This window comes from Tribolium castaneum, chromosome 5, assembly GCF_031307605.1.
Source record: "Tribolium castaneum strain GA2 chromosome 5, icTriCast1.1, whole genome shotgun sequence".
Classification (NCBI taxonomy): domain Eukaryota; kingdom Metazoa; phylum Arthropoda; class Insecta; order Coleoptera; family Tenebrionidae; genus Tribolium; species Tribolium castaneum.
In genome coordinates this window covers 15,744,375-15,761,402 of record NC_087398.1, presented here as the reverse complement: position 1 = coordinate 15,761,402, position 17,028 = coordinate 15,744,375, and the positions used below count along the sequence as shown (strand labels likewise).

The following is a 17,028-nucleotide window of genomic DNA, read 5'->3' as shown; positions in this document are numbered from 1 at the left end:
TTTAACCTTAACTTTGAATGTCCTTTTAAAATTATCTGCGTCAGTCAAGACAAAACACATAATCTTTTATCACATTTTGATTAAATTAATATTTTTCGATGCCTTTAAACTGCAATAAAGAGGAGAATGAGGCGACAACTAGATGAATTGCGTAATGCTTCATTCTTATTATAAATTATTAACGGCGTAGCGAATTGGTAATAACCTACACCAACAATGTGTAAAATTCATGTAAAACACAATAATTGCGATATCCTACCGACTAGAATAACCCCTGTTTAATCAAAAGGTCAATTCATTCAACTAAATCAAAATATCGAAAACAATTAACAGATTGTTATCGGTATGTAAATACTCTTGTTCCCTTCTGTCTTGATTTCTCTTAAAAAACAATAGGTTGTGTTATAAATTTTTCGGCAATTTAGAAAAATAAAAATTAAATAAATTAAAGTTATCATCAACGATCACATTTTCTCCACTTATTAGTACAAAAATGTTTGCAGACAACACTAAAGTTATTTAAGATTTTGCAACAATTTTTTTAAGTTGGTCATTACGTTTTTCGTGCAAAACATAAAAAATTATTGTACCATCTGAACCCAGAACAATTCTCAACAGTCCGTGAATCCGGATTCAGCACTGTCTTATCAAGCCTAGGAGTTATACGGCTAAAAATATAACAGAATACAATAACAATTTTTTAGTATTATTTATAGTAAACCACGAGTGCGTAAAATGTCTTAACTGAATTTTCAGAATAGTGCCAACGACCTGCTGCAGATAAAGGATTTACTGATATGCGTCTAAGATTTACATAAGAGGCCCAATTTTTTGTATTAAACTAGTAGGAATTACGTTGTTAACAATTTGGGATCAACTTCCAATAAAATACTTGTAATATCAAAATAACAAACTGTTTGCTATAAATTAATGTAAAGCATTAATCTGCTATCAATGAAATGGTGCCATTATTAAACAAAAAGTACTAAAAATAACAATGGTCGTACAATTTTGATGCAAATTTCACTTAAGTTACACCATGTTATTGTCACATAGGGGGTCAACCTCCACCAATAAAATAGAAATTAAAAAATTGTAAAGAGAAACTTAGGGAAGTCTTTGGTAGAGACTAAACTGCCAACAATAATAAATTGATAATAAATGTATAGTCATCAATTTAAATTTTAATCTAAATGCTAACCGGGGGTTATAATTTCCCACAAACGATTTTCCTACATTAGAATACTTGTAGTCGTTCGTTTAAGGAGGCCCCCGAGAACTGTCAAGATGATGTGCTCTTATAGTTCTTATATTTAGCTGTTTCCAAACTATAAAAACGCCAACGTCGTATTAATAGTTATTAATGATTGGATCTCTCATTGAAACTATAAATTACATTAGCTGTTTTTTGAGAGAAAGATAATTTTTGAGAGAAAATGCGATGTTGGCGTTTTTATAGTTTTGAAACTAGCTGTTTCAAAAAATACACATTTTTTATTTAGTATAGAATCCGTTTTTTTGTCTGCTAATCTGGGACTTGGGTGCCAAACGCAAAATAATGCACAGATCGGAAAAAATACACCAAAATTCATAACTTGAATCTAGGCAATTTTTGTAAAAATTTCAGAAACAGGTCACTTTTTGTTTTTTCTTACCCATCATTTAGTAGATATGGTTTTTGTTTATCTGCTGGCAAAACTGCACAGCCATCTCCAACTTTTTTTTTTCAAATGTAACGATATGTTATGTGACACCTTATGTGAAAGAGCACTTCGAAAGCAGTACAACGCACTTTTTGTTTTGTAAATATTATCAACGCCCAAGTGTTAAAAAAATTAAAGCAGTGTGGAATTATAGACTAAAATAAAATTTGTAACTTGCAGATAAGCGATTTTTGTAAAAAATTCTGAACCAGATCGATTTTTGATTTTCTCTGCGCATCATCTGGTGCATGCAATTTTTGATTATCTGTTTTCAAACATGAACAGTCACCTCTAACTTTTTTTTGAAATGTAACGGTTTGTCAAGTGTTACCTCATGTGAAAGAGCGTTTTACAAGGAATACAACGCATTACTTTTTTCCTGAATATTTTCAAAGCCTACGCGATAAAAAAATGAAAACCAATTTTTATAAGTTGAAATTAGGCAAATCACACTAGATATGTTGCAAAATGTTAGAAATTCACGCTACTATCGTTATGTTATTTATCAAGAGAGGAACGGTCTCCATTTTGAACAATTGTTGCATTAAATATTGTTCAAGTTGAAAAAAAAAATCAAAAACAAATAGTGCGTTGTATTGCTTGCGAAGTGGGCTTTCATAAGATCTGACCTACTGTTACATTTGAGAAAAAAAGTTAGAGGTGGCTGTGCATTTCTGACAGCAGATAAACAAAAACCATATGCACCAAATAGAGGGTAAGAATGGGGAAAGAAATATTTTAGACTTTACTTTAACATTTTTTTAATACAGATATGTACCTACTTAAATATGTAATTTGAAAATATGTAGTAATATTTTGATTCTAGCGTATGATAATTTCGGTGCTGTTAAAACTCTCTCAAAATCGATACTTTATTATACTCGTAATAGAGTTTTTTCTTCTTTATCTACACTTTCTTACTTTCTTCAATGGTAGTTCAGAATGTGTCAGATTAATTTTAAGTATCAAATGCATTTCATATTAGTCATTTGTATCTTACAATGTTTCATTTACAATTTGTAGTTCAGAAAGTGTGAAATGTATACTCATTATTTCAGAAAAAAAAATCTGAAATACATTTAATATACTCTCTGAAATACAGATACAAATATTTCTAAAATACAATAAATTTTGTGAAACAGCAAACTAAATTTTGTATAGGTAAAAAATTTCCGTTTTTGAAATAGCCGTTCATCGTCTGCAGAACGTCGACAATAAATCATTTACCAAAAAATAAGCTTGTCTGCATTCCCTAATAATTAATTTACTTTTTTGCATATTTGACTTCTCTTAAAAATATCTTTTAAATTCTTCAAGATTTCCTGTCTTTCTATGACTTCTCCCGACTTCGTCTGGTTTTGAAAATAATTTGCATTGATGTTGTAGATCAGATAATTACTAAAGTCTATCCGGAATTAAAATCAATTGTCAAATTGTTTCAAGGTTGGCAACTCCATTTAAAAGTAGTCGTCCAGGCTTCGTTCCTATGGCAATGCTGCAGGGTCCCAACATAAGTTCAAAATTTCTGACATTGACAATTGATATAAAAAAAGAATGAGGTATACATTTTTGTTGTGATTTAAGTTTTGTTTTTTTCTTCGTTCGTTAGTTTCAGTTAAAACCTGCGATTAACTAAGACTTTTCCTATTTTAAACAAAAATTGGTGGAAGGGCTTTTTATTTTTTTTTACTCTTTAAAGTGCCATTTTTTGGTATACCTACAGCGTGGTCCCGATATAACCTGCCAAAAAATTGTATGTTTCGCTAAGTGAAATTTAGACACACTTTCACAAAGCCGTACCTAGAATTTAAATACAATAAATTAAATAATTATTCAATTAAATTTAAATCAAAATTATTTTGTAGAAAAACTCAATTTCAAGTCTATTTTCTATGTAGAAAATCGCAGATAGCTCCAAAGTATAGGTATATACATTCTTTTATTCAAAACTCAGTAACGAATTAAAATAAAAAAGCTTTCATCTCCAACGCATAATAAATATACCCATGCAGTGGGACCTGACCTAACAGTTTAATTTTCCAGATTTTTTTATTCTTTTTTTTTGTATTTTTCTACTATTATAAAAGCTCACAAAAAATTTCTAATAACTTGTACAAAACGTACATTTTTTACAATGAATTGTACAATGAAATTTTTCAAAATAATAATCTTAAATCAACCAAATATGTAACATTAAAGAAAAAGAGAAGAAAACCTTGAGATTGTACAAATTGTTATGGTTGATATAGTTTATTGGCGGCGCCAGTAAGTTTTTTCGATTAGGCGGCAAATTTTTTTAAGGATGGACGTGATGGACACTGTCTTAAAAACCGTTTTTTAATTTTTTATTTATTGTTTCCAAAAACTCATATTTTCTAAAATAAATTATTTCCTACTATATAGGCTACTGACTGTTGTTTTAGGCTACTTTTATATGACTGCCAAGCAATCATAGAATTTTAGGTTGTTGACTTGTCGTGTTGTTTGAATCTAGCAGTTGCTTTTGAAGCTCTTTTACAGTTTTTGTAACTTTCATCAACAAAACTGCTGGATTTATCTTTGATAAGGAAACGCCAATAAGAATAACAAACTACAGCACCTTTCAAAACAATATGCTTATTCACGCTTCTGAGTCAGCCTTTTTGTTATCACCAGTGTGAGGAAATTTTATGGGCGAAGATTAGTGCATGGGCGCGCGGCTTGCAGTCAGATAAACCTTTAAATCAAAATGTTGTGAAACAGCTTGCATTGTTGATATAAGTTAGGAAAGAGTATTAAAAAATGTTTAGACAAAGAATTTTTTGTTTCAACCCTCGCGAAGGGGCTGAAAAGACGTTTTAGCTAAAAATTTGCAAACACCTAAAATTGGACACATTTTGCGTTTACATACTCATATCTTCCTTCTGGATAAAGCTAGAAACTTCGTTTTTTTTGCAAACAAATTTTCAATAAATGCAGATTTATACGTAGTTTAACAAGGTTGAGTTTTGATAAAGGGAAACCAAAAAAATTACATTTTCTTGTAACGTTGCATAATTGTGTAGTGAAATTTTCGAGATGCGAGAAAGTTTTTTAATTTAAAAGATAGACTCCCACATAATCGAGACGAAATAAAGCTAATATTTGAAATAAATTTTTGGTGCAAGAATCATTTCGTTATCTGTAAGACTCACCAAGTTATTGCAATTTAAAATTACTGCAAAATGCGCCTGAGGTGAAACCGAACCGTATTTCCCTCTGAAGCGTGTTCATCGCCTTTGATAACATTTCGAGAGCTAAAAATCGTAATTCGTAAATAATTAAAAAATAATTAATGTCACTTATCTATTAATATTATACCTTTACTTTTAACCGCCCTAACTCTCTGTTAATTTTAATAATATCTAAAAAGTCAAAAGAACATTTTTATCTCATGTACTTATTTAAAAAGCATAAAAGTGACCCAGTAGAACTAAATTACGAAATTGTAATTCATTTGAAAGTATTCTTTGGTGTGACATTAATATTTTTTTAATTATTTACCATTTTTAGCCCTTAAAATGTTTTCAACCACACCACGTTTCAAAGGGAAATACGCTGCGATTTCACCTCGAGCACATTTTGTAGATAACTAAATAATCCTTCTTTAAAGTCCTTTTTAAAAAAAATATACAAATCGTAACGTTTCTGACGAATCAACCGGTAACATTAATTGTATAAACCCCTAGTAAACTACGCCAATGCACGCGCTATAACGGACCATTTCATCAATAAATATGAACATCGCGAGAGCGCTGCGACAAGTCAGCTGATCGGTTGTGGCCTCATGGCCACCCCATAAAATTTCCTCACACTGGTTATCACCGCTGCTGGTAAATTTGTAACTTTGAATACTATGCTCTAGTTCATCTAGTTTTATTTTTTTTAGTGCTGTTTGAGGCACGAGATTCAATATTGTTACTTATTAACTTACAAAATTCTCAGCTGAGTGTTTTGTTTGCTCTTTTAGTTTGTTTTACATTAAGAAAATCACCGATAAGTTTGTCTCTCTTAGTGTTTTAAGCAAAAATATCAAATTTGAAGTTCTTAAATGATACCAATATTGTAATAAGATTTCGTAAATAAATGAGATTTCTCTAACCCTAACAATTAGATTCGAAAAATTCTTGAAGCAATTGTTTTATAAAAGGAGAGTGATTTTTTTGCAAATGTAAACAGGCTGGGCAGTCGCTTGGGCATTTGCTCACCCGCGCCCTCCTCTAGCGCCGCCACTGATATGGTTATTCATTAAGACACTTATGAAATTTGTATATGGTGTTCCGCTTAATTTACATTGCGAATGATGTCAAAATAACTTAAAAAAAGTTTCAAACCCAAAAATGACAGAACACTTAACACAAAAACCACAAATTAAACAAACTTTGGATCTGAAACAACTTTGGGGAAAAATGCAAAAAAGAAAGTAAAAAATCTAATGAAGAGATGTGACAAAGATGGGAGTACTGCAATACTTAGAAACTAATATGAGATCGAAAGTTAACTGAATTAGAGCAGATTGTGTTGTCTGCGGAATTTTAGCCACATCTCAAAAATTGACAGATCAGGATTTTTTTAAATTGATTTTTTATTTCATTTTTTAAAAATGATGTCTACCAGCTAAGAAAAAATAAATTTTGGGAGAAATTTCTCTAAAAATTTTTTAAACGTTTATTTCTTAACATAGAAACAGTATATTTGGACATCTCCTTAGTCTCTCCCCAGTTTTTTTCAAGAGGATGTTTTAAAAAGAAATGTAGCTAAAGTTACACTTCCCTTTGAAGGATTGCTCATGGTATAATAGTCATTCAGACGAAGCGGCAAATTGAATTTGAATTCAACTTGATGAAATAGTTGTTTACCTAACGAGTTTGGAAAGTGTAATTTCTCACATGAGCACTTTGTTTGCGGCACGAGCGCAGCGAACTCCTTTTAGTAAATTTTCAGGAGTTGTATTATTTTTGGCAGTGCTAGGCTAGGTGTTATCAGTCATGACTGTAATCTAGTATGTGATCTGTCAACAGCGCCAAGTCGCTTATTGATAAAGAATATTTAACAAAATTAAGAGGAAATAGTTTAAACAGATTTTGATAAGTTACACTAAACAAAAACAAATAACATATAGTAAATTACACTTGTTTTATAAGACTTAATTGTGGCACTTATCCTTCGTCGTGGTCCAAAACCATTCGTGCCACAATAGAACGTCTTATAAAACTCGAATAATAATATACAGAGTGATCCAGAAATACTGAGTCTGTTGGCAACACTGAACTTAAATTTTTGAGGATACCAATTGAGTACGCTTCCAGTTAATAACAATTTAACATTCTTGTGGGGTTGTACGTCAAATAATTGTCAAGAAAAGTCGATCTCGGTTGCAATGTTGCAAATTACGAGCACAAATACTTTCAAATCTGTTGCCAACAGACTCAGTATTTCTGGATCAGTCTGTACTAATGTACTATTCTTTCAAAAACACTACCAACTTAGAAAATATATTTATCTAATAACTCACCCAGTATAAGAAAGTGAAAATGTTATCGCCTTAACGGTGTGGCAAATTTTTAATAAATTGCGTCATTTTATTTCTAAGGTGGTAAGGGTCATGCAGAAGCTATAAATCCGTAAATAAAATATTTTAATAGATTAAAAGTGTAAACTTGAATCTGGAATTTTACTGAGCTGTTGTAAAATATCTACTTCAAAGGGTAGACAGAGCAATAAAGCATTTTCTTCTGCTAAATGAGCCACAATCAAAACTTTGGCACCCGATTAGATAATTGCCTCTTCCAAATTTGAGGAGATGACTTCATGGTCCAACCTCGTCCTCTTTTTTAATCACTTGTTTACAATTTCGCCCAAATTAGTGGGTCAAAAAAGTATTTTGGATTCGAGGCGCAACAATGGAGACAAGAGTAAACGAACTTTGGACTAAAATAGACATTTGTGATTGTCTATTTAAAATATAAATATTGTTCTTTGATAACCGTTATTGGTAGGAAACAAGAACCGTATTCTACCTTTTTGTTATTTCAGCGGTTTTTGTTTTTGAGTAATTTTCTTTGTTGATAATTATCAGAATTGTTGATGAAAAACTGACAAAATGCGTCGCTTAATTAAATCCCTCTGGTTCAATAAAACCAAAATTTTATTCAAAAGTGAAAACATACTATTTATCATAATCGTGGCAATAGTGATAAACTCTGTAAACTTTGAACCCAGCTTGGCTCCTCCTTGTGTCCGATGGAACCAAATCGAATTTTGCGTTCGAATTCTTCAGTGTGAGTCGAGTGACAATGCCACTTTTGGCAATATGGTAAATCGCGTTTTCTTCTACAACAACTATCTCATCCTCGTCGAGTTATCCTACTTCTATCTGAGTTTGTGACAAAAATATCGTGCAAAAAACTTATCAGTTAAAATGGTGCAGTTCACAAGACGCCAGTGGCTTACTTTGATAGTTATCGGGATCGCAGACTTTTGCAATGCCATTTGTGTCTCCCTACAAGCGCCCTTCTACCCAGCTGAGGTGAGTTTTTTGCGAAAAAAAAACAAACCAAAGGAACAATTCCAGGCGGAACGAAAAGGCTGCTCAGCGACTGAATACGGCCTAGTCTTCGGAATTTTTGAGCTAATTGTTTTCGTAATTAGTCCAGTTTATGGCCAACATTTGAATAAAATCGGGCCTAAAGTAACGTTCAATGGGGGCATCTACACCACCGGAATTTGCGCCATTTTATTCGGGTATTTCTCACCTCAAAAATGCAAAAATTAATTAATAAAATTCCAGCCTTTTGGACAAAATCGAGGGCCATTATCCGTTCATTATTTTGAGTTTTATCATTCGGATTGTTGAAGCTATGGGCAATGCTGCATTTCTCACAGCCAGTTTTGCCATCATTGCCAAAGAATTTCCAGATAATGTTGCGACAACTTTTGTAAGATTTTCGTGAATTTGTAAATTGGTAATTAAAACTGGGGTTTTAGGCCTCTTTGGAAACGTTTTTCGGGCTTGGACTTATCGTAGGTCCCACTGTAGGAGGGGCCCTTTATCAAGTGGGGGGCTACACACTTCCGTTCGCTGTCATGGGCTCTGCGCTCTTCATGTCGGCTATCTTAACTGCTTTTGTCTTACCAAAACACGAAGATGGGACCGATCGGGATAAAGGACGTGAGTATGAATCAATTAATTAAAAACAGAAGCGTGGGGAGCAGATTTACGTGACTTAGGTTTAAACAGTCAATAAAATTTCACACTTGTTGCGTTATAGAAATTATGAACACCGACGTTTTCAATTTTGAACCAAAATTATTCTAGAAAAGTAAAAAAACAACACCGTTTTTTCAAACAGTTATCACTTTGGTGCTTTTTAATCAAACATAAAGTGAATTCAAAAAAAAAGGTAGCATTTCCTTATTCTACCAAATTTCAATATTTTTCAGACGTCTAATCTCTCTGTAAAATAGCGATCCTATTATTAGAATAAATAGCAAATTATACTTTAGATAGAGGTTCTTAACCACTGAATGTTCTTTTTTTAAAAAAAAAGTAGGTAGTTTATTGAAAATGCCTTTTCTTAAATCTCACATGAATATCTATGGGTTTAAAGACTTACATGTTTTTGAAGATCTTCGATTTATTGAAAAAATATAAATTTATGCATAACATTGCAGTTAGTTAGATCCTTATATTATCAATATTACGATGCGTAATTCTTATAAATTTAATGCTTCTGAATGGAAATATAACTAATAACAAAAATTATTGTCACCTAAATATTTTTGTAATAACTTTTTTATATAAATTTTTTATTTTACTATAGTTATTTATTTAACGAGTTTGAGTGTAAATCGGTCGCTTTATTTTACGAGTGGATTATTAAACCACGATTGAAAACGAGTGGTTTATCATCCACGAGGTGAAGTAAATAAACCGATTTACAAGAAAACGAGTTGAATACAATATCTTCTTCTTCGAATTAGACTCAACAAGGCTTAAAATTGCTTTAAATCTCTTAAAAATAATCTAAACAGTCGTCAAAACGACATAGGAGAAAAGCCGGAAAATTTGACAGTGGCGAAAAATAAAATAAATTTTAGTGTGACTTGTATACATTTTTTAGAAATTATTGTACTATTTATAAATTGAGCCGAACACGTACAAAATAATGTTTACAATAAGGATATAAGGACAGAACAATGTTAAATTACGGAGATATTAAGCAATTACGAAAATATTTACTAAGAAGTTCTTTTGTCAGTATGTAGGTTCTTTACAATTTACTCTGTATTTTTGCTATTATTAACGTCCTGATTTTGAATTTTTGAAGATGATTACCTTAGTTAGTATCAAGAACAAATAGTTATTTGGTCATGGGTCACTTGCGCACGGGGGTCTAAAAAAATTGCAAGTAGTCCTGATCTCACAGGACAGTTGCGCGCAGGTTACCCTTCGGGTGTTGGTCAGTACCGCGCGGTGGTTACTTTACCCCCTACCTTGTCTCCTCATCCCTAAATCGTCAAAAGGATAGTTGCGCGCGGATAGAGGCAGGTTTATTAAATAAAACATGGTATACTTTAAATACTCTTTTTCTCTCATAGGTATAACAATTTATTAAATTTAACAAATGAGAAGAAAACACAGAAATATCTAAAAATTTATATTTTATTTTTTAACATACTGATAACAATTTTTCGCGCATTTATTTTTTTAATCAATAAAATTTTAATCGTGTAAATTAATATACAGGGTGTCTCAGCTAAGACGTTCGAGCCTGATATCTCAGATATTTGTCATCGGATTTTTATGAAATTTAAAATGCAGATATTTTAGAAGGTAGAGATTAAAATCCAATTAATGCAACAACTCAAGTCTTAAAAACGTAATTTTTACATGCCTTTTTAAAATGTTAAGCCTTTTAAGACTTATATTAAAAAAATATCGTCAGTGAAAAATGCTGTCAGAAAAAAATCGTTCGTGGGAAACGTCTGATTTGCGAGAAAAATGAGAAACAAATTGTTGAGCGTGGGTACAGATGCAAAAGCATAGATCTCTATGAGACAAATGAGCACTACCATTGAATTTTGGTCAATCTTACTCGCAGAAACGTAACTGTCACGCAAGGGACATTTCACAATTATCTCTCACCCATACAAAGTTAAAAAACCATATTTTTGACTTACTTTTGGTACTGGATGCTTTAATTCTTTCAAAAAAAATTAAAAGACTAAACAACAACTGAAAAATTCTAAACACTTGTACATTCAGAACTTTGGAAATGTTTCGTACACTGCTAATTGGATTCTCTTCAAAAGCATGAGTTACAGCCCCAACTATTGCTTCGTTTTCAGTGACGTGTTTTGTCCTCACTCGATTTAGTTCAGGTACGCTTTCTGTGTCTTCAAATTATTGACGATTCTTTGAACTTTAAATTTCATAAATAACATTTCACAAAAAGTCCAACGACACTTTCCATAGGCAAATATTGATTCCTTTTTCAACAACACAGAAATTTCAGCCACTGTTGTTGATTTTTAAAGTAATTTCACCAAATTAAAACAATATTTTCTGACAGCGCGCACATTTTTGTCAGTTTTTTTCAGTGGTACACAAAATGCCGCATAGAAATGCTTCATCAATTGTTTCAAAAGGTGACTGTCCAAATTACTTTCAAAATTTGGATTAAGTTTTTAACAACAAAATTTAATTTTTTAGTTGGATCAGCCGAGCGATTTGGTTAATTTTTTGTGTGGCGATTTATTTTTCAGAGTTTAATGATCCAACAGTAATTTGGCTTAATTTTAAATAAAAAAAATGTGATTTAAAATTTCATTTTTTAACTTGAGGTAATTGTTTTGTCCCTAATTGAAAGACCACTTCCTAAAATATGTGCATTCAGTGCTTTTATTTCAAAAGAAGCCAGTCTCAATAACTTTTGACATTGATCAAATCTATTTTCAAGCAAAAACAGGTCGATCAGAATCGCGAGGGGGAAGTTTAAAACAAACATTAGTAACATTTTAGCTTTCATCCCTTAGTCGCTAACCATCTTTACTTTAAAATTTGTAATATCACTCCCAACATTTTAAAACATTCTATGTTGGTTTTGAACTCAAAAACGAATCGAAAAAATGTCTTGTTTTTACGGTTAGATAAGCTTTTTATTCCCTTTCCAAAATATTTCAAAAGTTGGGGGTGCTATTTTAAATTTTAAAGTATGGGTTGTTAGAGCTTTGGTGATGAGATCTAAACCGTACACTATCTTGGCTTCGAATTATCTCATCGCATCTCTAATTGACAAATTTCTTGTTTAATTTTAAATTAAATTGGCTTTAAATCAAAGGTTATTTTTGCTTGAAAATAGATTTGCTTATTGTCAAAAGTTATTGAGACTGGCTTCTTTTAAAAAGAAGGCCCTATATGTAATTATTTAACTTAATTCAACGTAAAATCTTGGTCTAAGTTCGTGTTCCTCAGCCGCTCGAAACAGCCCATTTAGACTTAGGTGGCGCCTATAAAAAACTCTTATCTCCTATCCAACGTAAACCCAAAATCCAAGAGCTGCCGAAGCTGTACCTTATTTTATAGAAGAATATACAGAAGGTGAATTAAAGTTTAACTCAGAACTATACTAACTTGAACTAAGTTATCATTTATTTAACTTTGCTAGGTTGTGAGGTAGTGTCAGTTACTTTGATAGGAACTCGTGTGGCGACTTACCGGACCCTTAAACTAGTAGGTAACCATTTATAAGAGCCTGTACCAAAAATAAATTTATATTGCACCGACAAACATCAAGTTAATAATTACGAATAAAAATTTGGACAACACTGCTTTCAGAATACGAATTTTATAACAGACTGTAATTTTTACAGTAACAGACCAGTAACATAGATGGCATCATTTAGTTTCCGCACAACAATCTGGCTTTTATAATAATTTGCCTTTTTTGTTCAACTATTGCCAGATTTGTTAGGAAAAGGTATCTTAGTATATCAAAGATTTTTGTATGTGCAGAAAATCGTAAAACAAGTTCTAAGTATACATTTAAAAAAAAAATACGTTTAATTAAAAAGCGCCCATTCTTAGCTTACTACGCTACTGTTTAGAAAACTGTTTTATAATTATAACACCCTTTTGTAGCCTCGATGTTCAAAGCTGTGAAAATACCAGGAGTGCTTTTGTCTTGTGGAAGTATCATTGTAACGAGCATGTCGATTGGATTTCTACAAGCAACCCTCGAGCCGCATTTGCGTCAATTTTTCTTATCCCCCGTTATTTTGGGGTTGATGTTTGTCATAAATGGGGGTACTTATGCGGTCACAGCCCCCGGTTTTGGAATGCTCTGTGATAAATTCTGCCCCCCGAAAGTGATAACCGTTTTGGGGACTGTGCTAGTGGCTGCGGGATTCACTCTTGTGGGACCAGCACCTTTTATCCCCGTGCAAACGTAAGTGATTTATTTTTTATTTTTATTTATTAAACTGTAAAAAGGCAAATTTATAATCATTTTTGACTTAAGTTAATACATTTCACCCCGTTTTTTTTAAATTCTACTAAATAATAGTTATCTTATTTTTAACTGATAAACATTTTGGAGGAACAAAGCAAAGATAATATATAATCTCCAAAAAAATTTGTGATTTTTTAAAACAAGACCACTAGTCTTGAATGAATTTATAGATTTTTTTGCTATAATTTTGACCAAATTTTTAGGAAAGGCGAGTATGTCAAAACGCTCGAAATGAAATGAAAAAATTTGCTACCAAATCTGTTGGGTTATTTTTTAAAACAAACTAAAACCAAGCGAAACAAACAAAATACAAAATATGTAGTATAGTAATGTTTGGATAATCCGAACAGAAAGTTTACAGACCCCGTACGGATTACGAAAACGTTCGGTTTATAGATACCTTAGATAACTAGTTAACCATGCAATTACATATACAGGCTGTCCCAGCGATATTGCCCTTTGAATGTTAGAAAATTAATAATTTTTTTACGAAAGCCGTAGGTACTCTCTGACTTACGTAAAATTATTTTCAAGCATACAGAGTGTTTTAAAGATTAGCAAACTTATATTTTTTAAATAGAACACCTTATATCTATTGCATTTTTAGATGTAACATTAATGTTTTTAAGCTAAATTGTTATTGGTCAAGATTGCTTAGTTTTTTAAATAATATGAGTTTTTTGGCGATGACACGTTTTTTAAATTTGTTACAAAAAACTAGAAAACCTGAAAACATAAAATTAAAGATATATTTCAAACAGCTACTGTTTCAGATTCTTTCTATGTACAAAATTGTCAAGAGTTAAAAAAAAATAGAGTTATAAATAAGTTATAGTTCGGATTACGGAATTTAAACAGTTGGCATTGTGGATATCATTTTATCCAGTTAGTGTGCTCGGATTATAGGCTCGTTTGTATTATACGGGGTCTGGACTATCCTGAAAATTGGTACAGGTCTTTAGAACACTATTACAAATAACATATCAAAAGTTCCAATCCATCCCATGTGTGCAAAAAAAATATTCATGGTTAAAAGTCGGTTTTTGCAATTTTTCTCTTAAACGGTAAAAGTTATCATTAAAATAGAACAGACAAAAATTGTAGACAATGCAATTATCTACAAAAAATGATTTTATACTTTTTTTCTACGGGTCACCATTACCGAGATATCGCTATTCTAAAAGTTAAAGAAGGCGTATTCTACATAATACTAGATTTTCAATCACAAAGACACAAAACCGCCTACTTTAATTATAAATTCAAATGATCACATGGTATTACGGTCTATAAGAGATAATATTCCGAAATACTACTTTGCATCTACCATAGCTTTGCAAAAATTGTTTAAAATAGTGTACTTATTAGCTGTTTCAAAACTATAAAAACGCCAACATCGCATTTTACCAAATTGTTTTTTTAAATAAGATTGATAAAAATGTAAAATAGTTATTAGTGATTGAATCTCTCATTGAAAGTGTAAATTACATTAGCTATTATTTGTTTGAAGTGCATGAATAATGTAAAAAGTTTTTATAGTTTTGAAACAGCTAATAGCAACAGTCAAAATACGGATAGCGTAGACGTGCACTTTTAACTTTTAGAATCGCGGTATCTCAGTAACAGTGAGTCGTAGGAAAAAACGTATAAGGACATTTTTTGTAGACAATTTCATGGTCCACAACTTTTGTCTGACCTATTTTAATGATAACATTTACCGTTTACGAGAAAAATTGCAATAACCGATACATTTGAACTTTAACCTTGAATTTTTTTTTTGCACACATGAGATCTATTAGAACTTTTGATATGTTATTTGTAATCGTGTCTTAAAGATCTGTACCAGTTTTTAGCTCTATGCGAATTTTTGTAAATTGAAATGTCTATTTTGACTGGACTATTACTGTACCGTCAATTTCAATCTAATACCTGATATGCTCATAACACGCTAGGTGCATAAATACCTACGTAGTAAAAAAAAGCGTATACGTGTTTTGTTTACTCTTATTGTTACTCAGTACTTTTTTTTAACAAAATTTTACGAAACACTAGCTATGAACCGGACTATAAAACATACAAAAACATTCAAATGAGACCATTTACTTTTCAGCTAGTGATTTTTTAATCTGTAAAAGATTTCTTCAAAAACTGAAAACTTTGTTTAAAAGCACTATTTTTGACCTGACCTGACCAAGTTTTTTGTTAATTTTTGACAATTTTTTTTATTAGTTTAGTCTCTAATTCAAAAATAATTTGATGTTCTTTTAACTAATTTCGGTAATATTATTCGAAAGAAACTAGTTTGTGCTTAAAAACGTGCTTACTACACGAAAACAGCAAATTTAATTAAAATTATTTTGACTTAACTTGATATGTTTGGCTCGTTCTAAACGAAATTTTGCTAAATAACTCACAGGCGTGATACGTTACACAAATCATATTCTTGCACAAGGGCCATAATATGTATTTTATTTGAAGGTTATTTTCAACACTCAAAATCACAAAACAAAACAACAAAATCAAAACTTGGTGGGTTTTTTGTGCATAAAAACATGTTTCTACAAATTATGGGTTTTTATAAATAAATAAATTCTTAACTTTCAGAGAGGTTCTAAAAGATATTGCAACAAAAACACTCCAAAAATTCTAAAGCTCTTTTTACAGATAGGTTGATAGTAATTTAATTACTAAATCTTTCTTTTGGTTTCGCTTTATAAAAGCAAGTAAATTTCCTCCTTTGTGTAATTATAGCCGTCTGCTTGGCATCGGACCTCAAACTTTGCCCGCGGAAAGAAATTGTTCACTTTGCTCCCTTGACGTATAAATAATTTTTTTTTTCAGGATGTTGTGGATTACTATTTTGGGCTTGGTGTTACATGGGTTGGGGATTGCGGCCCAGTTGGTCGCCTCCTTCACAGACGCTCTCAGGACTAGTATGTAGGTAACAAAATTGTGATTTTTTCGTGTGATGATTTGTTTTTTAGAGCCCATGGTTTTCCGAATAATTTGGAAACGTTCGGTTTAATCTCAGGCCTTTGGACCAGCACGTTTGCACTTGGGGCTTTCATTGGGCCGTCGATCAGTGGTATACTTTACGACAACATTGGATTCAGGAATGCTTCAATGTTTATCGTCGGCATCCACCTTTTTATCGGCTTCGCGGTTTCCCTCTACTTAATCTTCACAAAGAGGCCACAGACTTATGTTGAACTTAAAGAGGAGAAACTTGTGGCTAATGGCGATGTTGATACGAGTTACACCAAGTCGCAGCAAGCCAGTGTTACCGAAAGTGTGAAAAGGTAGTTTTTTTTATTTTCGAATGTTGTGTTCTACTTTGTGTTTATTAATTTTAGTATCCGATCGGTGGGTAATGGAATTTCAATAGAAAAGAGTCGACCGCCAGCAATGAACAGTCTGATTGCGTGTAATAGTTACAAGAGTCAAGCTTGGCCTAAAAGAGATGCCAATAGTTTGACTTTTGGGAGGTATAGCTACAGTTATGGTACCGTTGATCAAAATGGGGCAACTACGTCTTACCTGGCAGGGGTTGCTTAAATGTTTGTGTTTTTATCATGTACTTTAGGACAATATAGTTAAATGGTTTTAATTTTTGTAAATTTTATAAATACTGAACATAATTTAATACATTGTAAGAACCCATTTGTATAATACAACATAAGTTATTGCAGATTACGAAATGTATCATTGTATAGAAATAAACAATTTTATTTTTTGCACTAGGTTTCTCTTACAAAAATCAATTTTAACAGAGTTGCAATGTAGAAAAAACATAGAAA

At 31.8% G+C, this 17,028-nt stretch overlaps 1 protein-coding gene across 1 annotated transcript; it reads left to right on the top strand.

The window, feature by feature from the left end:
• Positions 1 to 8,007: 8,007 nt before the first annotated feature.
• LOC658936 (uncharacterized MFS-type transporter) lies at positions 8,008 to 16,968 on the top strand. The gene is made up of 8 exons (NM_001160073.1): positions 8,008 to 8,250; positions 8,296 to 8,465; positions 8,512 to 8,659; positions 8,709 to 8,892; positions 12,865 to 13,171; positions 16,073 to 16,168; positions 16,216 to 16,530; positions 16,585 to 16,968. Exons 1-8 carry the CDS (start codon positions 8,143 to 8,145, stop codon positions 16,784 to 16,786), a joined length of 1,530 nt encoding a protein of 509 aa, NP_001153545.1. The 5' UTR covers positions 8,008 to 8,142; the 3' UTR covers positions 16,787 to 16,968.
• Positions 16,969 to 17,028: the final 60 nt, after the last annotated feature.

Bases quoted from the DNA above. Each gene is read 5' to 3' on its own strand.
- LOC658936 (NM_001160073.1), top strand. From the start codon at position 8,143: ATGGTGCAGTTCACAAGACGCCAGTGGCTTACTTTGATAGTTATCGGG. The intron at 8,466-8,511 runs GTATTTCTCACC...ATAAAATTCCAG, and splicing joins ATTTGCGCCATTTTATTCGG to CCTTTTGGACAAAATCGAGG. The intron at 8,660-8,708 runs GTAAGATTTTCG...CTGGGGTTTTAG, and splicing joins ATAATGTTGCGACAACTTTT to GCCTCTTTGGAAACGTTTTT.